Genomic DNA, 27,084 nt, shown 5'->3' with positions numbered 1-27,084 from the left:
TTTAATTTGGTTGCTACACTTGAAATGATATGAAGAAATTCAAAGGTGGTATTTTTGGTTTAGTGGATGCAAAATTAATCAAAAATTTTAGTGAGTAAAAATTCAACATGCAAATATCACTCAGTAAAATACTACAGATTTTTAGAAATAACTGTAATGTAATTCATATTGAAATAAACTAATACTTGAGTACTATTCATTAGGTACAAAAGGATATTGACCTCAGGGCTTAAGTCTTATTTGTATGTTAAACTCTACAACTCTGTCATAAGTGTTAGCTAGAATAGTTTTCATTGCCTTTTAAAATGAAACATATCAAGCACATCATAACTGCAGGAGAGAGATGGCAGGTAAGCACACCAAAATACCTGTAAGACAATGTATCTGCGTGGATCTGATTGCCACTTATTCAGATCAGTCTCAATGTCCAACTAAATGTTAGACAACTAAAGGTCTAACTCAGTACTCTGGTAAAAATGAAACTTTAGGTGGAAAAATTATGCAAAATAAGTAGTTATCTCGTTAAGCAGATATCATATGCATATTATACACATTTAAAATTTAAATTTCCTCTAGCAGCTGAAGTTTTTTTTATCTGCAACAATTTTCCATCTTACATTGCATTTGCATATCTTATTCCATTTGTACCAACTTTTTTCAAATTTAAAATACCTAATGGAGTTATTCAGGTGACTCTCTACTGCTGTGTTAGATACTGTGAGATATTTGAAACATAACCACAGAGTTGGTAGGTATGACATTGTACCACTGTGAGATGCATGTGCTTCTGGAGAGATGGAGGCCAAGCAGGACATGCCTACATCTTTTGGTAGGCTCTTAAATTATTCCTTTATAGTCTACCACTTTGGCAGAAAAAAAAAAATAAATATGGCAGATGCACTTTCTCTTCTTTTTTTTTTTTTTTTTTTTCTTTCTTTTCTTTTTGGTGGGATTATCTGTTCCTTTTCTTCTTTCCCTTTTTGATTTTGGAAGTGTTCTCAGACCTCATTAAGAGATCCCATTAGTACCTGGTACTAGGTAGCCATGGGAAACCATGGGAAACCATGGGAACTAAAAGACAATATCTACAGAGGTTTAAGAAAAACCTATTTTTTTCTGTCTCAACTCTTAAAAACCCAAATTTTATATTGTGACAGTCTATTTGAGTATTTGATTTTGATGATGCAGTTTAGATACAGAATGTTATCAAACACAGAACAGTGATACAAATTTGTAAATGAATACACTGCATGAATGAATATATTTGTTTTTTTCTTCTTGATGTGTCTAACAAGCTTGCCAGGCACCTAACACCCACAGAAAATGGACACATTATGTATGTAGTGCAAGGCTACAGATGTTTCTGGGAGCACAGGAAAGGGTTAAGAAGTATTTCCATTGATTCAACTTTTTTATATCAGAAAGACCAGATGCTCATACTGAAATATTTATTGTATATAGAAATTCTAAAGCTCCAGTAGTAAATATGGTAAAATTATAGGCATCATTTGGAGACACAATATGTATTCAAAATTTATGTATTACTTGCATGCAAAACTACAATGTTATATAGTTTCAGTAGTATGAATCTATCAATGTATTTGCAATCATCTCAGAGTATAAGAATGGAGAAGTGAAGCACCCATTTCCTTGGAACCAGAGCAAAGGACATATGAGATTAAATTACCCATGTAGACCCAAGACTGAGGAGAAGAGAATCATCACCATCATACTCTGTGACAAAGAATTAATCTTGTTGGTTTTTTTCCATGACTACCCCATGGTGTCATCTTTATCCTCTCAAGGAAAACCAAAGTGGCTTAGGATCCAAGAGGACATAAAAAGCACCACAGACCACCAACAGAAAAAAAAAAAAAAAAAAAAAAAAAAAAAAAAAAAAAAAAAAAAAAAAAAAAGAGGTAGATTCTAGTAGAATTCTGTACAATTTTAACTGTATATTTTTGAATAATTAGTTTCTTTGAGTATGAGTGCTAGTAATATTGTAGACAGATTAGTAACAATAGCTGTTATATTCACTGCTATATTTTCATTTCTTAAGACTTCTTGATGAAATTAGATTTTTTTTTGGGTCCTCAGATGTCTCTAAATACTCAGGGTCCAAGCGCATACAATTTCATAATGTACAAATAAAGTGGTTAAGGATGTCTTTTTACAGGTGAGAGAGGTGAGAGACTAGTTTTGAAGGAATCTGTGTCTTATATGTCTTCTGACACCATCCTCATTTATTTTTCAGTAATGGAAAAAGTCAAATGGAGTCTCAAAGAAAAATTGTCTTATGTACGCAGGAATTTCTAAATATTCTTTCAATACCAATTAAAATACAATAAATAAATTCTGGGCAGTAGGAATAATGTTTGAACCTATATGCAAATTTTTAGTAATATTTTTTGGTATTGTAAATGATTAAAAATGACACAATTATTTTCTTTCAAACAGGTCATTTACAGAGTGTGTCCCCGTGTCTCTTCCTCCTGTACTATATTCTGTCACATGCTATAGATTCAAAAAAAGAAGGCATGTATATTAAACAGTTGAACCTGTCTGTTTTCATTTTCTAAGTATATTTACACTAGTACTCCAAGAGTAATTATAATCTCTCTGTTTTAATCTCTCCCACCATCTTTTCTCAATCACATATGACATAATTTTAAAACAACAAATCATCTCAGATTTGGGGTTTCCAAGACTTTAGAGTTCTGACTGGAATTTTCTGCAGTTTGATCAGTCATTTGCTTTCTGCTTTTACTGTGGTCCTTGTGATGAAACTTAAATCATATATCACTTTAAGCTGCATGCTGAACTTTAAACTCATCAGCCCTCAAGGAAGACCAGCTCCCAATTTCAGAATCTAAATAGAGCAATCATTTCATAATTGCAAAGTTGAAATTATGGAAAGAAATCTTGATTAGTCATAGAAAAGTGCTCCTAGATAAATTGTTTACTTGAGACTGCGATGTGACGAATAAGATGACTGCATTTCCTCTTTGCTTGTGTGTCTTAGATATTTGTTGTTTGACATTGATTATGCTTTTAAATAGGTAATTTTTTGCATGTATTTTAACAGCTCTTTGTATTGTTGTGCTTTCTTTTTGGGTTCACAAGATTCTAGCTTTTCTACAGTTTATTAGTTATTTCCAAAGAAAATACAGTTCCTCAGGAGTACTTCTGCTTAGATAGGAGATTATCCAAAGAAATTCACCAGAAAAGTTTTAAGTGAATAGCAGTCTCACTTAATCTCAATAAATTTTTGATTAGGTCACAGAAATTTTACAGCAGGAAGGGTTTTAGTCTAATCTGAAAGGTGCAAGAATTGTTTGTCCCTAATTTATGTAAAATTATGCAGAAACATAAAACGTGTTAACATGCCGAGTTATTGTAACTTTGACTGCAAAATTAAAAAGAATGTCAAAGTTTACACATTCTCACTGTTAGTTTGATCTCCAAATAACTATTTATTCCTGTAAAAAGGAGAAGATAGATTCTGAAAAAGAATATGCATAATAAGCAAAGTCTAAGTATAAAAGGGAGGCAGGTAAAACAAACTGGTGTATAACTTCATGGAAGATCTTCCCCACAAGTAAAGGAAAACTACAACAGAAATTTTATTCTGTATTTAGCAGTTTACAGGAAACTGAAATATCTAATATTTTCAAATAACAGATAAAATGTTTCTAATTTTTTTTCTTTTAAACAAATTACACGAATGTAATTTTCCACTAAGAAATTTTGGTCTTAATGGTACATATTTAAGTTGATAATCTTCAGAAAATATTATTCAAAAATCCATAACACATATACAAAATGAAGCTTCATCACCAGTGGATTTTTCCCATTAAGTTAGCTATAATCCTTCTACCAGCCATTTTATATTTGCTGGTATATCCAGTAACTTGCTATCTGTTATTTATGCAGACACTACCAGTCAATACTTTGCAAATAAATACATCTTGAATTTCGTTGGGTACTGTTGGGGCTTGGTTTTGTTGGACCACATACTGATGAATCCATTATTAGCTGCTGGAGTCCTGTCTGTGTGATTTTGTATTCATATAAACTTCTATTAATTTTCTAAGCAGCAGATGATTAGATTTAACATCTGACTAGCCTGATGCTACACTGATTCAATTTGAAATTTAGTGAGATCTTTTGCCTGCCAGATAGTTGTTTAACATTTTCCCACTAACTCTAATTATTATTAAAAAAAAAAAAAGGAAAAAAGAAAGCCCTCAACAGAAGGGTTTGCTTATTTGCATTCTCTAAGATAAAAGCATGATATTCTCACCCAATTTGCTGTTGCATTTGCTGTGGCCAGCATCTACTCAACTAAAATAACAACATTCTTCATTATTTTTTTCTAGCTGCAAATTTGTTTTTATCTAATACTCATCAAATATTTGATTCGGAGGACCATATCCCCTTATTTCTACATGTCATGGAATTTTCTTACTTTTTATACCAAGATATTAAAGAAAATATATGATTACTTAATAAACATAGATTTTCAATGTTGAATGTATGAAATTTGACATCCCATATTTTGGTTGTTAATTTTTTTGGTTGCCCTCTTTCATGGGAATGCAAAATCTAGCGTCTCTTTCTCTTTCAGTCTGTTATCTTCTTTTTTTCTATGTAATTTCCATAATAATTCATCAGACATGTAAGCATTTGTGCTGATTTTGACTGGGGTAGAGTTAATGCTCTTCACACTGATTAATATGGGCTATGTTTTGTATTTGTGCTGAAAACGGTGAGATAATGCAGGGATGGTTCTGTTCCTGCTGGGCAGTGCCTTTGCTGCTCCCTGCACTTCCACTCTAGTTACTGGGCTGGGGATGAATGGGAGGAGATGCAGCCAGGATAGCTGAGCCCCAGACCTGAGGGATATCCCACAGCACAGGGTGTCTCACTCATCCTATGAAGCTGGGGAAGAAGAAGGAAGGAGAGCTGTTGGGAATGATGGCATTTGTCTTCCCAAGTCACCATCACTCCTCATGGGAGCCTGCTCACCTGGAGGTGGCTGAATGCCTGCCTGCCTGCCTGAGGGTGAATTAATTCTTTGGTTTGCTTTCCTTGTGTGTGTGGCTTTGGATTTCCCTAACAACCTGTCTTTGTCTCAGTCCATGAGTTTTATCACTTTTACTCTTCAATTTCTCTTCCCCCTGGTGGGGGAGTGAGGGAGTGGCTGTGTGGTCCTTAGTTGCCAGCTGGGGTTAAGCCACAACAGCATCTCTGGTCTCTAAACAGCAAACCGAGCATCTACCAGTAGAAAGTTTCAAAAGCTCTGAAAACTATTTGAGGAGCAATAGCAGTCATCCATAAATGACAGTCAAGAGAAAACTAAGAAAAGCAAGGCAATATGATTTTAAAAACTACTTATGTATTTCACTACCAAAAATGATGAAACAAAATATATTCTATATCATTAAATACATTATTTAAGTATCAACAATGTTTTTAAGTATATGAAAGAGTAATCAAATAAAGTATTTTTAAAAGTAAAGTCATCTACAACTGTTAACTGCAAATATTTTTGCTTTTGAACAAAACCTTTAAAGTGGTCCAGAACATATTTACCTATGCTTCTCCTCCTTCTCAGAAATCTGAACTCCATACACAAATGCATACAGATTATAAGTTTGAAGTACGTCTCATGCTATTGGATTTCTATATCAAATTCCACAGCCTAGTGCTCGAGATGCAGCTCTAACGATTTTAGCATTTTTTTACTGACTCCATATCCACTGAAAGTATCATGAATATCACAAAAGAAAGATTTTTTTTCGCTCCTGTTATGTTTTTCCCTCACATGTTACAAGGTTACACGTTACAAGGAAAATTACATTAATCATCCCAAATAAATAAATAGAAAAGTTTTAATATGGAAAATATGAAAAATATATGTGAAAATTACTGTAAAAAGATTGCTTGGATATAAAAAATATTCATCTCACAGCACTAAATAAGAGGATATCAAACAATGCAGGGGCAGGTCTGAGGTCAAAACAGTTTGTTCGGGCTTTATACAGTTAGGTTCTGAAAATCTGCAAGAAAGGAGGTGTCTCAGCCTTCTGGGCAGTCAGATCCAGTCCTTAACTGTCCAAGAGACACACTGAATCAGATTCAAATTATTCTGTGTGGTAATAGCCCTGTCACGTGCTCTAAGTAACAGACCAAAGTGATCACAAATACCACAGGAGAGAGAGCCTTGAAATTCTAACGTGCTTAGTCTGACAGCACATACCAAAGTCAGAAAGTGTTGTTCTTCCAGTGATTGAACAGGTACAAAGACTTGAATACCAAGATTCAGGCTTGTTTTAAAAGCCCTATCTCTTTAGAAAGTTCTTTTTCACAGTCCTTATGATAAATAAAGTCATAGGAGCATAGAAACCTTTGGGTTGTAAAGCACTTTCAAGGGTCATCTAGTCCAAGTCCTTTGTGATAAGCAGTGACATATTCAACTAGAGGATGCTGCTCAGAGCCCCATCCAACCTTACCCTGAATATTTCCAGGGATGGGACATCTACCACTTCTCTGGGCAATCCGGCCCACTGTTTCACCACCCTCACTGTAAAAAATTTCTTCATTATATCTAGTCTGAATCCAGCCTCTTTTAGTTTGAAACCATTAACCTTTGTCCTACCACCACAGACCCTACTGGGAATGTGTTCCTGTCTTTCTTAAAAGCCTCTCTTAAGTACTGAAAGATCACAATAAGATGTCCCTGGAACCTCTAACTGAGGGGAGGGGAAAAAAACCCAAATCTTTGTTAGTACTACCACTATTTATTTATGATATAAATTTTACAAGAGTATTTCTACATCAAGTAGATGTACAAAGTTCATCATGTACTGCACTAATTGCCAGTTGAGGGAGTAGATGGTCCCCCATTATTCTGCACTGGTGTGGCCTCAGCCTGAGGGAAGCAAAGATGTTGAAGGGCTGGAAGAGAAGCCATGTGGGGAGAGACTGAGGTCACTTGGCCTGTTCAGTCTGGAGGAGACTGAGGCGAGACCTCATCACATTCTACAATTTCTTCATGAGAGAAGGAGGAGGGGCAGACCCTGGTCTCTCTTTGTGGTGACCGGTGACAGGACCCAAGGAAACACAATGATTCTATGATTCTACTTGCACACAAAAGCATTCCTACTTTCCTCAGTTTATAGCATATATTTGGGGCGGGTTTTCTGAGTTACTTTTATTTTTTTTTCTTTTCCAAATGGAAAATAAATGCTTTTCAAGAATTAAAAGAAGTTTTACATTTTTTAAAAAGACAATATTTTAATATTAGTACACCACAATATTTCTTAAAGCAAAATAACCTTCTTTACATCTTACATATGAATTTAAGTTTCTGAAGATTTGAGAATTGTGTACTTAATCTGATGGATAGCATCAACAATATTTCCATGATTATAAGTTTCTGATGACTCTTTTAACTGCCAGAGTAAAACTAATCTCTCATTAACACTCCCATGCATTGGCCTATTCTCACATCCGTGTTTTATGGACCCACCTATGCAACCATGCCTTTTTGAGCTTTGAGCAGAAAAGACCGTATCCTAATAGCAAGTTCAAAGAATCTCAAGGGTCAAAAAGTCTGCAAATATTAGTAGCTAATCCGAGTGAGGATCAAATAAACTCCAAAAGAATTCTGATTATTTGGATCACACAATCATCCATAATAGTGATCAATCACTCACTTGCTATATACACACACTTATTAATTAAACTGAAAAGTGTCAAACTAAAACTGATAAAATGAAATTCAATTACCTTGTTGAACTAGTTGTTCAATTAATCCAAGGGTTTAAAAGCATTCAGAAAGAGATTAGACATGTAACTAATAAGTGAATTCAGAGTTCAGCAATATATCACTGATAGAATTGCTAAAGCAATGCATGGGATATGAAAATCCCATCATTCAAGAAATCAATCAATTTTTAGGCAGCGACTGAAGCTCTGTAATGTATAAATTTCATATGTACATTGGGTTCTGGCATAAAGATAAGACCTCCTTTTCTTTGTCTTGACCCAGAAATTTTTTCATCTTCTTTTCTCTTGCTGTCCTGCTGTTGAGGGGGAGTGATGGAGTGGCTGATGGGCATCTGGCAGCCAGCCAAAATCAACCCAGCACAACTTCTAATGTTCTTTCTTACACACCAATTCAGATCAAACAACTTTTAAATCTCAGGAGTGTGTTAGAAAAGGATAACACTTATCTACTGAGTAATAGACAATTAAGTTCAATTCCCTTTAGTGTTTATGTTTTTGGATGTGCTTGTGTGCATTCATCTGTACATGTTGTGAAGTTAATAAAGGTGTTGAATTACATTTGAGAGTATTGCAAGACTGGACTGCAACATCCTGGTAAAATTCAGCTTATCTTTGGTCTTTCAAATTTCTTTCTAAAGAAACAGTTACTTAGCCATTGAATCAGGAAGAAAGTAAGAAATGTAAATACTTCCTTAAGAGTATTCTAATTAAAATATTAATAGGAGTAACTCCTACAATTTTTATGTGTCTTTTCAATTGGTTTAAAAGAAATAAACAGAATTTAATAGTTTATAAAATAAAGCAAAATTGATTGAGCAGAAGTGATCGACTAGATTTGAGTTTTACTCTCATTGAAAATAGTAATAAAAATATGCTTTGTTCAACAAGTCATTAACAAATTGACATATGATTTATGAACTAATTTAATTTTTGTCAAATGATAATTTTTTCCCTGTCAAAATGGAAAACCGCTGATGCAATCTATTATTTTAAAATAATGATCATAGGTCAAGGCTGAAAACTGTTAATTGAACAGCTGCTTTGAATTAAATAATAAAGTACTCATCAAGTATGATCATTATATTCTCTACAAAACATGTTTCTAAAACCTGCCATCATCCATTATAAATGTAAAACTTTTATTAAACAACTCTCCACTTTTTTTTATATCATAAGAAATGAAACAGATTTTATAAATATTTATCTTTTCTAAAGCACTTAATTTATTTTAAGATATAAAACTATCAAGAATAACTTCAAATGATAAGTAAGAAGAACCAGATATTGCAGTACCATACAAATACTCTTTAAAAATCTGTAGGACGTGGACTTGCTGGCTTCTTGGAGAGAAAAACTGTTAAGAACAAAACATATCAAGACAATAACCTTTGGAGAATTTGAAAGCATATAAAGTCCTAAAGTAACTAGAATTAAAAAACAGAAGCATTAAACAAGCAGTACATATTTTTAACCTTGAGTATCTGGAACATTGTGACAATATAATTTACTGTCCTCATCTTAAAGCTGCACGAAGATCTATGATAGGTTTTAGCAGATCTTGGAGCCTTCAAAGCACAAAAGGAGAGGAACTTGCCCCATCCAATTTTCCCAGTTTTAACACTGAGTTCACACTGGTTCTAGTCATTTGCACCCTTCTCTCTAAATTTATTTAACCACCCTGATGAAGAATTATTGCTTTAAAAATAAACCTGAGTCAATTCAGTTAGCAAAGGGAAGCATATCCTCAAAGTGGTATGCCTGCAGAGTGCCAGAGCCAGTGGAAGAAAGACAAGGATCACAGAGCCAAAGCCAGAGGAACACAGGAGATGGGTTCCCTTCTGTGAGTGACAACAAGCTCTTAGATGAGTTGGACTATCTTTTGTAACTTTGCCTTAATGTGTGAAAATAGCACAATATGGAAAGGAGAGATGCCATATTTTGCTTCTCACCATTGTAGGTGCCAGGAACTTCCAGAACAGCTTCAGCTTATACTAAATATTCTGTATCGCACTGGAATTCATCCATGAGCAAAAGGCTTGTGACATTATCACCACATTCTTTATTTCTGTTCTGGTATAGAGATAAATTTGTAATAGTAGGTCACATAAAAGATGACCAACGATATGCATATATTTCAGAATCCATATCCTTTTTAATATGAAAAATTCAGCTTTTTAAAACAGAATAATGACAACAAATAGAATAAAACCAACTGATTCATCAGTTAAATTAGCTGCAATACCTAAACAAAACAAGCAAACAAAAAACTCAATGGATTTTATGTCATTCATTTTCTTCCAGAAAACTTTCACTGACTCAGAAACAACTTACTTTTCTCACAGGCCCCTGTTCACTTTACAAGAGAACGTAAAAGGAGAGTATGCCAGAAAGAGCAAGAGAGGGAAGAGAGGTGCTAGAGTAAAGGTGTCTCTCCTCCAGCACTGGGTATGTCTATCTTTACACTCAGAGGTCTGGAGCATATGGTGTTTCAAGGCAGAGCCTGAATCCACTGCAGTGAGGAAATAAGTATGAATAAAGTCTTTCTTTTTGACCACTGCAGTGAGAAATTAAGCTCTGAATTTCTCTGAAATGCTCTTGGGGTTTGGGTAGTTAAAAAACCAACAAAACAGACAATCAAATTAAGTACAAATTAGAAGAAAAGAAAACCAGATTATAATGGAAAATATTTTACATTTACACATCTAATATTTTAGAAAAGACAGATCTAATAAAAATGGTTATGGCACTTGAGGCGCTTTTTATCCCATCAAACCAGAAATGTGACCCTGTAATGATTTTTACAAATGTAGTGAAATAAAGGGTTTAAAGTAATGTACCTATTACATAAGTACAATTTACATTCTATATAAACATATATAAAAAATACAATTTTCAGTCTCATAGAAGGTAAATTATTAATTCTATATTGGTTGCTACATAAGAAATACCATAGAAAACTTCTAGCAGGACAAAGAAAAGCATTTTTTAAGAAAAGGATACTTGCGTTTAAAATAGAAGATAAGCTCCCTTTTCCAAGGGAGAAAAATCTAAATTAAAATTTGGACTTGGAGAACATAGGGAATATAACAGAATTGTGTCAGGTACCTTATTCTAACCTTCACTCTTCATAATCTTTTAATAACTGATTGAACATAGAAGAAATACTTCCAAAATGAAGAAAGAAATAGCAAAATCATTTCAGAAAAGAGATTTTAAAATATTCTGTTACTTTTGCTGAAATCAGATAAGAAAATCTAACTAGTGTTTTTCTTTGTATTTAGGATTGAATAATAGCTACGGGCACATAAAATGCACATCTGTAAATACTTATTGGACTGACAGGTCTACAACTAGCATTTGCCTTTTAATAAACATGTTTAAATAAAAAGAAAGTTATAATAGAAATATGAGTCCACTTAGCTGATCTATTTTGCAATCACCAAAGGATAGGTTATCTGTGTTATCTTGGTTCCATATCAGAGCCATAACTCTGACATTAACTGAATCACCATTGACTGACATTAACAGAATCAGATAGCAGAGTAAACAAGACTTTAAAAAGGAAGCAATTGTTACTGCAAACAGGATATCTCACAAAGAAGAAAATGAGTTGGCTACTCACATTTCATTCCAAAATAAAGAGTTAGGGTTGCTATTTTCAGAACTGTGGCTGATAAAGACAATGAAAAGCCTACATAGAAAGTTTAAAACTTTTCCATTTTCCTTGCATTTTATGGATATACGCTTTATAAAGATGCTAAATTTAGCTTCTTCAAACCACTGCTTCACATAATGCAAAGTGAGAAATCAGTTTAAAATTATTCTTTAAACAACCCATTTAACAAGGCATAAAGTGAATAGGGTTTTTCAGAACATTCAAAGTTGGTCCTGCTTTGAACATTTCTTCAAATTTTACCTTTTAATTCAATGTCAAGAATGATTGGGGGCTACTCTAAATACCAATCTAAAAAGACACTTTGTTTAAGAAAACACATTTTTTACTAAAAAACCCAACCAAACATAAAGTGCAATAAATAAATTTGTGTGATGAAGTTTACAATTATTTTTTTAAAAAGCAACTCATGTTTTTGATTTGACTTCTTCATAGCCTACTATCAGCTAAAAAATTTCTTACAGCTGCATCTCATGAAACAGCGTTAAAAGCCACCTCCATGTATGTCTGGAACACATTAGCATAATAATGAAACCCGGTGTTACAGCATATTGATCAATTACTTAGCACAGTTATATACAACCAAATGTTTAGACAAAATCCTATGTCCAAAAATAGACTGGGAAAAAATCCAAACTATCAAGACTTAATTTCCCTAGATAACCATCAAGAGAACCTGAGATACAGGAACATTAAATCTACTTCACCCAAAACACACGGGAAGAGAAAATGTTTAAAACCTCTACATAAAATTGTTGAATTATGTTGAATGCAATTCCAACTTTCAATATACCCAAAGCTGAAAGCCTACCAGCACATTGCTTATTACAGGTCCCGGCATTAGAGAGACAGAGAGAAAACTTTTCCAGGTAAAGCCATATGCCTGATGTTCTTTCTAATTAGTGTACATGTAAATACATACAAACAAACATGCATTTGCACAAAACCTCAAAGGATTCTTTTGGTTTTCTTCAAACATACAGGTTAAAATGAATTATGCTTTTCTTCAAAGATAATAGAAATAGTGTATTCATACAGGAACCAACTGTTCAGGGTTTAGTTTAGTAACAATGTTTGGTTGTTCCAGATATATTCTGATTCAATTCTCAACTTTATAAGGTATTTTTATTGATACTGCTAACTGCAACAATACAAGGTGAATTTAACAGCTGATTTAGGAGTTACCTTTCTGTCATGTAAACAAGTCTAACAGTTGGACAGTCCTGTAATAGAATGATACTTTCCCAAAGACTAGAACTTTCTGGGACAAATCTATTATTGTGATGATTCTTTTCCTTTCTACAACTGAAACATAGATGAAAAACTAATGGCCGCAGAGAGTGCTGGCAGGCTGTGTTATAGTGTATAAGTGGCCTCCACAACAAAAATCAGCTTTTCTTCCTAGGTTGTTTCAAATGCCATGAAGCAATTCAGCAAGACAAAGAAAAGCGAATAAGTAAAATTTTTGTTTCTCAGAAATGATCATACTCATCTCACTATAAACTGGCAAGTGCACTCTTCATATCTAGGTGGTTATCAGTTTAAATTTGTTACCAGTTTATCCAAAGAAGACAGAGAACAGATCTCAGTGGCTGTAAAAGAGGTTTTTCTTGCATTCTATGAGAAGTAAACAAGCTAGTCCAATTTCCATCAGCCAATTCAAAGCAGCCACACTGGCCATCCAGTTCAGAGAAAGATATCCTATGGAAAGCTGATAATGGGAAAGTCTCTCCTAAGATCAGTTACTAGAAAGTTACCTCCACCTTCAAATATAGCCAAAATTTTAGTTGGTTGCTTAGGTTTCATTTAGTTTGGCTTAGTTTGGTTTTTGGTTTGTTTTTTAAATCCTTACAACTTTACTGTAGATTTCATTTCTAGCTAACTATTGTTTCCAAACCTGTAAAAACCTTGGCTTCTTTTTAGCAATGTAAGTATAAATTCAGGTGACAAGTGGCACCTTGTCTAGACAAGCAAATTCTTTTATCAGTTTTAATTATCTACCTTTCTCTCTCTATCAGTGTCTAGACTTTTAACATCATGTAAAAATATTCCTAAGAGTATAGAACAATTGATATGTTCTTTCAGCTTTGCATTTATAAGCATAGTGCCAAGCATTTTATTAATTCAATGTATTTTTTCACAAAGCAAACTTTTCAGATTTGGAAACCCTCCTCTTTTTAAATTACTTGTCTACTCAGAATCCATCTCAGAGCTAAATATCTGTTTACCAATATATTCTGTTACATTTCTTTCAATTATCTGTTTCTCTTATCTACAAATTTTTCTGTATTTCTTGTTGTGTCCCTACCAATTTTCAGTTCAAGATTGCACACATCTTCTGTTCACACAGTATTTATTTATTTTGCAGGATTTATTTTGGTTGTTTGTGCTGTGAAAATTGTCCTATTAAGAATCTTTTAGTTTACTATCTCATAGTTTTCCACTTTGGTTGCTGGTTCTTTCTTTCCTTTTTTAATGGCCTTCCTTGTCTCCTTCAATTCCTTTGGTATTTGTTCTTGTTGTTTTCTGTATCCTTATCTACTCATTGGTCTTTGTCTAGGATTTATACCTTTTTTATTTTCTCTTTCTTTGTGAGAGTATAATCCTGTTGGTTTTGTTCACTAGTCTCTAAATTCTCAAATGAAATTCCTTTCTTTCTTCTCTTTCTAGGCAAATAATAGAGAAACCTAAAAAACCATGGAGCAGCTGAAGTAAAAATCACTGTGATAAGAGACTTGAAGTTGTTTACAAAGTGGAGAATCCCTAATTTGATCCTAATCAGCTGACAGTATCTGTTCTGGTTGAAAATTTGGACAGGAAGTGAACCACAAGGAAAGAAGAAAAATGTATATTTTTAGGGCATAATAAACAGCCTAAGCTGAAAAAAATCAGAGCTATGGTTGGTAATGGAAACTTTTTGAGGTACAGTACAATACTGGAAACTTTTTGAGGTACAGAGAATTCATTATCTCCCTATCAACAAGTCCTGGTCTTCATCAATATCTGAAAAGATGTAAACAGGAGAGTGAAAAAGAAAGCTCTGTAAGTTTCAATTGTCAATGTTAGTGGTGAATGAAGACTGCAAATACTCCACCCTGACATGTCTTAAAGCCCTTAAAACAAAACAGTCAGAAAGAGCTTGTCTCTGACAGACTTCATCTAGAACCTCACAGAGCTGACAGTTTTTCTCTATTTTATCAGTAGTCTGATAACTTGAGCAGCTGTTAAATTAGTAGATGTAATGTACAGAATTAACTTGGAGTTAGATACACCATCTGCTATTTAAAATAGCAATAATCTAAGTGAATTGATAAAATACTCTGAAAGAGTCTTTATATGATTAAAGAAGGAATTGTTCATATGAGAAACAACTTAATAAGACAAAAAAGGATACTCATGCAAGAAGTAAAATGGATTTACATATGACAAAATTTGGATTCAGGAAGGAGAATCAACACACCCTCACGACATCTTGCACAGAAAAGACATTGGCTCTAGCTCTGGGCACCCTGCACTACATCTTTAGTATTGTAGATCACCTAAAGGGAGAGGAAATAGGAAAAGACAGAGCAAATAAAACAAATCTTCAAGTCAGGAAATTCTAAAAGTGGAAACCCTGATATAGCAGAAATGGAGGAAGAAGGAGGCAAAAGCAAGGCAAAAATGTGGACCATTTTTGACTTCTGGTTTTTATGAGAATCAGTATGAGAAAGAGTGGAACACTTGCTCTAATAATAACATAGAGTGAATATATAAAAATATATAATAGCCTAATCATTTAAAAAAAGATAAGGTAAGGAGTTTGGCTGGGAGACAGTAAAGGATCCAAGATACTTATGAATGATCATAAAGAAATATGGATGAATTTCTAATGACCAGAAGGAAAGGGTCAGGGTCAGAAAAAAACACTTACTGGAGATACCTGGCTGGTATTCTGTTAGCATTGTTCTGTTAACAGAACAATGTTAGCAGAATAATCTGAGATGCCTGTTTGACACAGACTGATATCTACTGAAAGGAGAAACATATATGTGAAGGAATAAGAAATGCAAAAGCAAGCAGAATTATTAAATGAGGGCACCGGAAGCTTCTGCTAGTGACAACACTTATTCTTTTGCTAGTCTTTCTTCATCAAAGTCTTGTAAAATAAATTTGACAATTTAGCAAATGAAAGATGTAAATTGTAATTCTTTCACTTTAAAAATAGAAAGTTTCAAAGGCAAAATCTAGTCTTCCAAAAATATATTTTTTGCCTTTTAAAATTGGGCATTGTTAGCATTTAACTTAGCGCTGTTTTTTTTTTAAGTGAGAAGATGAAATTAGGAAAGTATTCTTGATTTCGCTTTGGATTTTGTTGGTGATTTTGTTTTGACTTGGTTTTATTTATCCAATGCCCTGAATCGTTTTCAATTAAAATTTAGATATAGAGAAAAGGATAGATAATTCTATGATTTCAAAGCTCTAAAATAAAAATAATAATAATAATAAAGTAAATTATTCAGAGAAAATTTACCATAGATTTGTGATTGGTTTTCAGCTAAAACACAGTGTTAGCTCATGTTGTCAGTACTACCTGGCACATTTATCATGGAGAAACAGATATCTGAGAAGGTTTTCAGGCCAGGAGCAGGCACTGATGGGGTGCTCAGATCACCCATATGGATGTCCCCTCACCAGGTAGGGAAATCACTCCTTCTGCTCTTTGTGTGGTCCCTGAGACTACTGAGACAGGTCTAACTCCTGCATGGTTAGACAAGACAGTTTGGCTGCTTCTTCTGGCATCTTCGATGGTTTTCCATCCCCTTCTTGGTTACCATAGCCTTGCCCCAGAGTCAAGTAAACAGACAATTCATGCTGCCTACAATTGTAGCAGTATTTAATATGAAGGAATATTAAGGATAAATTGTAATTTTACATATTTTACACTCTTTTTTTTTCTCTACTTTTACCAAAGTTGGACCAAAGAACTTAATTTTAACTTTACAGTCAGTATGATTCTGTTGATTAAGTACCAAATTCAAACCTTTGGAAGTAATTGAGTGAGAAGCCAATATCAAATTATATTTAACACTAGGAGCATGCTGAAATTTTAAAGATCTACTTATTAATCTACTGAAAATGCTGTTTTCTCTGAAAGGGGAGTAAATGTTAAAAATGTAGGCATAATCAGGGAGTCAGATGTTTTAGGAGAGCAATTCACCAACAGAGGAAAGGTAGCAGATGTCTCCAGTAATTTCAGTTAATTTCTCCTATTCAGCTCAGCAGGACTGATCAGGTAACCTGTACATTTAATTCTTGGTGGCCTCAGCAGGGAGTGTAGATGAAAGGATGATTTATCTCGCTTAAATACAAGAGATTAAAAACTATGAGTACAAACTCCCCTTTTAAACACTATGTTTAAAGCTTCCTTCCATTAAAGTTCCTAAGAGAAAATTAACCACGAGTCACAAGAGAAAAGATTTTAATATAATTAAATCTTTGGACACAGTGATGTTATCAACATTTAAAAATATCTCTGCAGATACATGTTGATCTTGCAGGCTCTCAATACAAGGAAAAAAAGAAATATATATATATATATATATATATATATTTATTTATTTATTCAGGGATCAAAAATTTCGTTTTTTGGTAGTTTCTCACAACTCCACTTATATTAAAAAAAAATTAATAGTTTTTTTCACTTTTGCAAATGAATCACAAATTATTATACCATTTTTCTAATAGCAGAGCTTTCTAAACTCCTGTACCATGTCTGTACTTATGAGGACACACATGATGAAATTTTATGATGATTTTTACTACAACATTATGGTAGGCTAATAATTTTCTAAATAATTTTTTTTTTACTTTGTAAAATATATTGTTTCAGCTACTAAAAAATAGCTTTCTGAGCATAACCATATGAAAGGTTATTTTAGTCAACATACAGAGACAGGAATATACTGGATTAAATGCTTCAATTTAGTCAAGTACAATTGCATAAGGGATGCATTTTATTTCTCTGTCTGAAATAGATCTGAACTTATTTCATTGATTTCAATGCAATGTTAACTTTATCATGAACATTTAACAGGCAAAAAAATTTACTGGTAAAATTAATTAACTGGTTAAGTACTAGTAAATTTGGAAATATATTTCCTTGGAACTGCAAACTGAATTTGGGTATATAGTCACATTATTATTCAAACATTTAAAGCTATTTTGAATACTACACTGCAAACTAATTATAGAAAAAAAAGAGTTTTAGACAACTGCTGTGTACAACACCTCTTTTCAAATTGGTATTTAATTCTAAGCACCTAACTCCCTGATTAAAGAAAAAAGAGAAAAATACCAATATGCTTTTTGATATTTACAAGCAATATGTTGTCTTACACTCAGCAATTTCTTTTAAAGAATGAAGAAAATAGGATATTGTCCAAGTTACAAAGTAAAATAATTGCAAGGAATAATCAGGGTTTATATTGCCATTAAGTCATCCACCTACATATGCACCATACCACTGCCACTGAGGGTGTGCTTTAAAACTAATAATGGTTTCCATGTGACTCTTCAAGGACTGACAAGAGAAGTACACAATGAAGAATTCATATAGTTAGGCCCATATCTTTTGTTGTATAGGCAAATATTAAATAATTTTCTCACGGATTCTTTTCTGCAGAGTCAGGACTCTGAGAAAACCAATAACCCTTCCTGGCCCTCTCAAGCCTCAGATGGTGGCACGGCCACCCACGGCTGTCCATGGTCCCTGGGCCTGTGTTTCAGCCCACCCTGAGGCATGCTGCTACAGCTCAGTCCCCAAGCCTGCTCCTGCCTGAGCCTCTGTGGTGATCCCTGTGTCCTTCTGCTGCTCCCAGCTGCTGTGCCTGGAGGGGCCCTGGGCCCGGCTCAGGCTGTGCTGGAGCTTCTCAGAGTCCCAGCTCTGCTCTCCCAGCCCGGCCTGAGCTGCGTCTCCTTGGCTCCTGCCTTGTGCCTCCGTGCGGATCTTTTCCCACCGCTCCCTAGGATAACACTGGTACAATGAATTATTTACAAGTTGCACTAAAGGCTATTTTCATAACATGCAAAAGGTTTCATCAGATGACTCCTACTGGCTTTGCAAAGCAGTTGATTTATGTGATGTTTTATTGGTTCAAGCATACCTTCTGCTAACTTCATTAAAGCATGGGATTTCTTATCACTAGTGCAAACAAAACCCTTTTTTCTCAAGCTGGGCACTCAGAAAATTGAAAACATGTTGTAAGATTAGCTGAAATTATTCTTCTTGTGCCACACACAAAAAAATGAGAAAGATGGAAAGTTGGAAAAAACGGAACAGGAGTTTTAATCTGGAAATGCAACACTTCTATCTAGAACAGGATTTGGAAATATTAGCTACTTACCAAAATAAGGATAAACAATGTTTTTAAAAGCAATCAGAACATCAAGCCTTGATTTTTTTTTTTAATTTTTATTTTGAGGGGAACTAATTGTATAAATGTGAAAGAGAGGGTACTCAAAAATCACAAATATCCCAACTATGAAATTTTACCAAAAGCTTGGTTCAGATACAGGAAGCAACACTTTCTTTCTTCAAGTAAACTTTTTTTAAGTGATTAAAAATATGATTTATAAAAAAAAATTGCATAAAGATCAGGGTTTTAAGTTATTCTGTATTTATAGTTTTTAACAAAGATTATAATGTGAAATAAACTAAATCAAGCATGCAGCAAAAGATGCAAGTGAGATACTGACTACATTTTCCATAGTGGTCCTATCTGACATGCTTCTTTTCCATTTATTATTGTTTGTCTGCCATTTGAGTGCCAGGTAAATCAGTTAAAAGCTGTTGAGCATTTGCTGAAGACACGCAATGTAATTTCAATAGGATTTAATTCTGAGGAGACCAATTAGACAAAGTACAAAACTGGATGAGGAGGGAGTCAAAGGTGATTAGATTCACAAACAGTTGAACTGTGAAATCATTTCATTCATACAGACAGTTATTCCACAATATTAAAGCAAAAAACAGAAGTATTGGCCTTGTCTATCCAAGACAGTTTTTTTTAGCTGTCTAGTTATATATTTTTTCAAATACATGTGTAGTCCCCTGAAAATATTTTTGCCTGATACAAAATTAAAGGGAGGGAGAAAAGTGTAATCTGATCACACTTTCATTCATGTCACTAAGTAAAATGTCAAAATACATTGTCATGCTAGAACGATAGTTTCCACAAGTAACTGTTCCTCAGTAAAACTTCACTTATTTGTAAAAAAGAAAACTTAAGGAAACATCCCCTTGCTAATTACTACAGCAACCTGAGAAAATAAATGTCACTATGAAAATTTTAGTAAAGCTTGCGTAATTTCACTGTCATGCTTTCCAAATTTTAAAGCCAATTCTCCACTCACACAAATGTGTACTATTCTTCCACACCCACATTCTGAAAAGATCTTGTAAGTCTTGCAAAAGTAGTCTATTTCAAGCCCTATATTGAGGCTTAATCATCTTTTCCTTTTTAAGTGCTGACTGATTCTTTTCTCTTCTACATAACTTCTTACACTGTTCTTCACCAAAATATAATGGCATCCTAAATATACAGTACTGAAACATTTAAGCATGACAGGCTTCCTTGACTTTCTTCTAAGATATTAAAAAACATATTCTAAAGATCCAGCATTGAAGAATTAGTTTAATTTCAAAAGAATCTTGCACATATATATCTATAAGTGCATATATATCTGTCTATATATCTATGTATTGATACATATATATATGAATGTATGTGTTCACATAAATATATATAAACTTTTCAGCCGCTTGAACAGGACATAAAGAAAAATAGTTCTGCCTTTGCAAGACATTATTTTCATCTTCCTTTTAGCCTGCTAACTACCATCATCTGCTTTCCCTGATTTTTATTTAAACTGAAACTCAGTCAGGACCATTGGTTCCTAAATGGTATCATAGTTTTATTCTTTGCATTTGAGCAGAATATTGTTCACATAATCCTTGAGATTGCAGTTTAAAGTAGATTCACCAACCAAAGTTTCAACTGACAGAGAGGGCCTATTCAGGCTCCAACATTTGAGAAAATCTCAGTTTTATATTTTGAGGAGTGAATAGAAAGGACAAATGCTTCTGGAAGACAGCTCTCAAATCTTTTATCTGTGAGTTCCCTCTTTCCTGCAGCTGATATCAGAATTGCATGCAAGCATTCATGAAACAGAAATGAAAACACAGAAGTACAAAGGAAAACAATTTCATTAGAGATGATCTCTCTGCATCTGCTGACTGTTAAACATTTAAGAGAATTTATATCCTGCACAAATTTGAGATGTAGAATTTTACTCTTCTAATTTCCTTGTAGTACCAAGTTACGCATTCCTTTTAGTGATCAGATGCCAGATTGTTATGCAATAGTTTAAAACATACATTACCAGTGTATCAACACTTACCATAAAATATTATGAAAACACATGCCTTTCTTTGAGCAACATTATGCAAAGTAAAATGAAACTGGATGTTCCCTGATTTGGAAGATGTATTACATTCTTTATCACAGGATAAAATCATGGAATGGTTTGGTTTGGAAGATAACCTAGTTCCCACCCCACTGTCATGGGAAAGGACATCTTTCAGGTTACACAAAGCTAAGACTTTTCTGGGCAACTTGTTCCAGTATTTTACTGCATTCTATATACAGGATTTATTCCTCATATCCAACCTTGTGATAGATCCAAAGAATTTTAAGAGGTTAGAATGGACCTATAAGATCATTTAGTTCCACCCCCTGCAGGGACACCTCCCAGTAGACCAGGTTGCTCAAGGCCTTATCCAACTGTCTTTGAACACTGCCAGGGCTGGAGCATCCAGGGCAGGAGCTGTTCCAGTGCCTAACCATTCTCACAGTAAAAAATTTCTTCCTAATATCTGACCTGAATTTCCCCTCTTTCAATTTGCACCCATTCCCCCTTGACCTATCACTACAGTTCCTGATGAAGAATCTCTCTCCAACTTCCCTGTAGGCCCATTCAGATACTGGGAGGTTGCAAGTCTCCACAAAAACTTCCCTTCTCCAGGGTGAACAGCTTCAGTTTTCGCAGCCTGTCTTTGTAGGGGAGGTGTGCCAGTCCTCATCTGTGTTACAGGCTCACATCCAATTTTTCATCTATAAATATCCCCAAGTTTTTCTCTGCAGGACTGCTCTAAATTCATTGATCCAGTAGTCAGTATGGATACTGGGAACTGACCAGGATGCTGCACTTGGCCTCATCCCATTGCCCCACTCCTCCAGCCTGCTGATGTCCCTCTGGACAGCATCCCTCCCCTCAAGCAAGTCAACTGCGCTGGTCATATCTGCAAACTTGCTGAGGCTGCACTCACTTCCATCATTAACAGAGATATTGAGTAGTACTTTTCTGAATACAGACCCCCTGAGAGACCATTTGTAGCTGATTTGTAATTGGAGTTTAAGCTGTTGAATACAATGTTTTGAGTATGGCCACATGGCCACTGTGTTATTCATCAGACAGTCCACCCAATCAAATACAAATTTCTCCCCTTTAATAACAAGGTTGTTGTGTGGCGATGCCAAAGGCCTTACAGAAGTCTAGGCAGATGACAAATTGACTTACAGAAGTTAGATGGTAGTAAAGATAACCAGCAAATGTATGAGTAATGTATCTGTTGGTATTGCAGAATAATTATGTATTCCTTAAACTGCAGCCTTCCAGAACTGAACATCTGGGCTAAGACTCTGAAGTTGGCTCTGATAGAAAATGTTCTGTGGCACATCACACCCTTGATATCTCAAACAGATTTTTTTGTAAACCCTTTTTTTAGATGTTCATATACAAACACACACACACACACAAATTACCTAGTCTACCTTAATTAAATGTTTCCTGATCTCTATAAATAGCCCCCTGTTTCAAAGACTACAAAAGTTCCACTATTACTAGATCATGTAAACTGAGACCTCCACAAACTCATATTCACTTCACAATAATTTTATCCATGCTCACATGCTTCTTAATTAATTATGTTTCATTGAGACCAATTTTGTGAGGGGTAGATTAACTTCAGCCATTACTTTAACTAGAATTAAAGCACAATATACATTTTGACATCTGATAAATTAGAGGAAGCACACCTTAAAGACCAAGAAAGAATCCATAATTAAAAAAAACATTAGCTTTAACTACTTTATCAGATATTTTTTATTTAATACTACAAGTGATATTTTAATAATATTTATTCTTTACCTTGTCCTAAAGTTCGCAGGGTGAGGATGCCCATCATATAATGACAAATAATCATATTCTTCTTCTAGAGCAAAAGACTGAAAGACAATCTGTATTCTGTTTCTTTCTTCTGCTATTATAACCCAGGTACAGTTTGCACCATTTGGATATCCATATGGGAAGCCAGGGCTTTCTATAGTGCCATTGAGTCCTTTTAAAGTTCCACCACAGGTATAAATAAATCCTAAAAAAAAATCAAGGAAAAAAAGTTAGTAATCTATTTTTATATCAACCTTCAATAGAATACATCACTAGAAAAGTATCAAAATATTTTTTTAGTAACTACTGCATTTAGAAAGGTAAAGCCCATGGTTTTATACAAATGCTGGCCACTTAATGCAAAACAATCCCACCTACCTAACAAATGTGTTTTCCATACTGTTTATCTAAGGACATATGGTAGCATTTCTGAAAATAAACATAACAACATCTATGACTAAATTTGTTTGCTTATGAAGCAAAGTATTCACATCAATTCCCTTTTTTTTGTCAAATGGAAGAGTAAGTAAGTCTCTTTGGATACAGGTCTGATACAGGTGAAACCTATTAACCTTGTGCTTTTCTTCCATGCATTTTGGCTCTGGAAAGCACTGAAAGTCTATTTATTATGAACAAGCTTTTCCCAATCAATAAATCTGGGTTATGAGAACTCTGTACTTAAGGGCTCAACCTCCAATAGCCATCTGTTGCCCCACTATATCAACTCATATAAATATTAACAGTTTACATGTTTTGACTGACCCTATGTGGATGTTATTTAACTGGAGTGATCAGGTGGGGCCCCAGAGCTGCTCCCTCACACAGCATATTCACCCTCCCCATAGTGGGATGGAGGAAAGAAGAGTAACAGTGAAAAAACTTGTGGGTTGAGACAAAGACAGTTTAATAGGTACAGCAAAAGCTGTGCATGCAAGCAAAGCAGATGAAGGAATTAATTGGCTGCTTTGGCAGGAGGGTGTTCAGCCACCTCTGGGAAAGCAAGGCCTGCATCAGGCCTAATGGTTACATGGGAAGACAAACACCATAACCCTGAACATGGTCCCTTCTTCCTTCATTCCATTAGTGTGGTCCCTTCCTCCTTCTTTTCACCAGCTTTTACCACTGAGCATGCTGCCATACATTCTAGAATATCCCTTTTATTGGTTGGAGTTATCTATGTCCCATCTGTGTCCCCTCCCTCCTTCTTGCCCATTCCCAGAAGTATGAGAAGCAGAGGAAGCCTGGATGGTGTGTAGGCACCGATCAAATGTTCAGCATTGTTTTGGTCACAAACAAAAAATATAAGACCATAGGATCTACCATGAAAAAAATTAAGACTATCCCAGCCAAACTCAGTACAGTGGGTCAAAGCTGAAAAGTGGTTCTGCTGATAGATCCTTTTTAAAATGAACCTTCTAAGTGTCAGAAATTACCCTACATTCAAACCCTAACTTTTCTTGGACTATAAAAAATTTCCTTTGAATATAGAAAATCCATTTCCTTAGAAAAATAAGAGAACACAAATAATTATAAAAAGGCCTTTCCCAAGTCACTGTGCACTGGTAGGGCAAGTCCTTTTCTATAATTTTGTTTCAAGTTTTAATACTCAGTTATGGCAGTTCTTAAAACTTTTGGGACTTTAGAATATTTTTTATTTTCCACCAGCTTTGTAGTCTGAATGTAGGTCTACATCCCCTCTCCAGGCTTTCTGCTGTCTTATCCCTTAAATATTAGATCAGCTTTCCTGCTTTGCTTTTTACACCCTTGAAACTTCTCTTCCCCAAGAATGCTCAGAGCAAGCCTCCTCTTCTAGTGCAGGGATTTCATCTGAGAGAAAGCACAAAGCAGTGAGTTGCTCTTTCACAGCAACATCATGTACACTTCATAACAAACTACAAACAAACAAACCACACGCCAACTCTTAAATTATACACACATGTATATATGAGCTCGTTAAATCATCTCCTTCATGGCTCGTTCACAAGCTTGTCTTCACGTTGAGCATTTAAATGTACAGAGGCCTCTTTCACTGAAGTACTAAGCAGAAATCTCTTGAGATTTTACACTTTGTATTGCTATTTGTGTTTTCTTGACAGAAAGAAGAGTGGCATGTACAATTTTTTTACTCTCGGCTTTTTTGTATATATTTACAATGGTGAGAAAAGATGCCTCTTGTTAAGTATGACAGCTTGACTGCTTTTTTAGTACAATTAGGAGTGTATCATAGATATATAGGACAAAAAGGGAAGGGAAAATATTATTAGAATGTAATTAGGGTTTTGTTTATCTCATCTGACACGTACAGCAAATTTTACCTTTGACTGCAAGTTGCCTTAGAGAATTCATTCTCATATCAGAGCCTGCACAAACTTCATTGTTAGAAGTCTGTTTTATTTATCTCTTTCTGCATCTCCCTCATATACTTGAACTATTTTTAAATCCTCTTTATGTGTTATTATTTATTATTTAACTCAGCTGTTTTATTTAGCACTTTTGGAATACAGTTTTGCACAAGACCCTTTGGAAAATCAAACTATTTACTCATAAGATCTACATCCTAGAACTTTAACACTTCTTACCAAAGACAATCACAGTAATAAGTCTTTTTAAATAGCTGTCTGCACATATTTATTATTCTAGCTTTTCCTAGAAATCTCTTGCTGAGGCCTACTTCAATAGAGTTAGAGAAAAAAACTTGGAGACTTGAAAATTAAATAGCATACACTGTTAATTTTTCATCCGTCTCTCCAGACCAAGTGTGGAAAGTACAGTATAAACTTTGACTCAAGATCATAATACTGCTCTATAATTCAGATTTTTGTTGCTGTACCTATTTCATGAAAGCTTCTAATTACATATGGACCGTTCTATTAATTCAATACAAACTACAAAGAAAAACTCATCTATAATAGGTCTACTGTTACCAGAATAAAATTATATTTTAAAAAACTCACAAAACAAAACCACAGAAAAAAAAAAAAAAAAAAAAAAAAAAAAAAACACAAGAAAACACCAACCAAAAAACCCCAGAGCCACAACTATGAGGGAGCAGTCTTGTGAGATAACATGCTACTTATAAGGAATTATAATGCTTCATACTCAATCCAATAATTAGTCCTATTCATACACAGATATGAAATGTAAGCATCCATGATATATACAAGTTCCAATTACTCCTTTTATTCCATATTCAAACTGTAACAAAAGAGAATTATTCATATGCTGCAAGATGATACAACTGGGATGTTTCTCAGAGATGACTACCAGAATGTAGCACAGCTATGCCCGTATCAGAAGATACACTTTTAATTCCAAGAATCGAAAAAAAACCAAATGAACCAACAGTGAAGTTTGATTTTGATAGGTCTAGTCTTTCAGTCTGTAAAATAAAAAAAAAGTCATGCCTACAGAAACCATGTGCACAACGTGCACTTTAATCTCTGCTTTCATATGTTAATTCATTCTGTGATGCTCTTCACCTTGGCAGTCCAACCTGGGTATGATCAAAATAGACAGCGTGCATTAACTGACTGGTCTGATCAAATGTGGAAAACATGACATTTATTTTCAAGGGGTAAAATTCATGCTGAAATAACTAGTAGCATATACTGTGATCTTTTTCATTTAGATTTCAGAACCAGCATTCCAAGCAGAATTTACTTGCAAACTGCTTTTCGTTACAGGATGGTTTTATTCAAAGCATACAGCAAAGAATTTTGAAAAGCTTGAAGTTAGAATAGAAAAGAAAAATTCTTGTTGAAATAAGTATGAAGATAAACAACACTACTCATGAGGTTTTCTTAATAGCTAGTATGATTCAAAGTTTCTGTTGCATTGTTTTCTACCAGATTTTAAAATTCAGATGTTTAATTCTCATCAATTTTACATGGATAAATACTTCTTGAAATCAGAAAACACAGCTCCTCTTCCTGATTTCAGTCATCCTTTGATTCATTGTTGGATTATTGTGAGCATCAGTAACAGCAGTTCTTAATCCATTTATTCAACATTCATTGCCTTCTAACAAAGCAAGTAGTTCTTACATCATGTCCATACCCCTTGCCCTTGAATGTCCCGTAATTACACTCATTCAATACTCAACAATATTGTCTTTGGCTTTTTCTCTCTCTCCTGACCATTCAATTGTACTGTTTAATAACATATTTCTACACCTTTCACCTTTCAAATACTCCACACATTTAATTTAATCTCCCTGTTTAGTGTGTTCTTTAATAATAGTCATTAATATAAGATAATTATACTGAGTCTGCCTTGATTAACACACTTGCTTGTGTATTTCCTTTTAGTTAAGTTTTTAATACTTTCTTTGTTTTATTTTAAGAGAAAAC

General features: G+C 34.3%; 1 protein-coding gene across 4 annotated transcripts in view; it reads right to left on the bottom strand.

Moving 5' to 3' along the window:
* Positions 1-27,084, bottom strand: part of CSMD3 (CUB and Sushi multiple domains 3) — a 585,000-nt gene that overhangs the window by 481,880 nt on the left and 76,036 nt on the right. For all 4 annotated transcript variants that reach the window (XM_058018891.1, XM_058018902.1, XM_058018909.1 and 1 more), the window contains exon 2: positions 22,718-22,940. In XM_058018891.1, coding sequence (XP_057874874.1) covers positions 22,718-22,940 — 223 coding nt within the window. The remainder of the gene's footprint in view (positions 1-22,717; positions 22,941-27,084) is intronic.

Source organism: Melospiza georgiana, chromosome 1 (genome assembly GCF_028018845.1).
Source record: "Melospiza georgiana isolate bMelGeo1 chromosome 1, bMelGeo1.pri, whole genome shotgun sequence".
NCBI classification, from domain to species: Eukaryota; Metazoa; Chordata; class Aves; order Passeriformes; family Passerellidae; genus Melospiza; species Melospiza georgiana.
The sequence above is the reverse complement of the archived record's forward strand: the minus strand, read 5'-3'. Positions and strand labels throughout refer to the sequence as shown.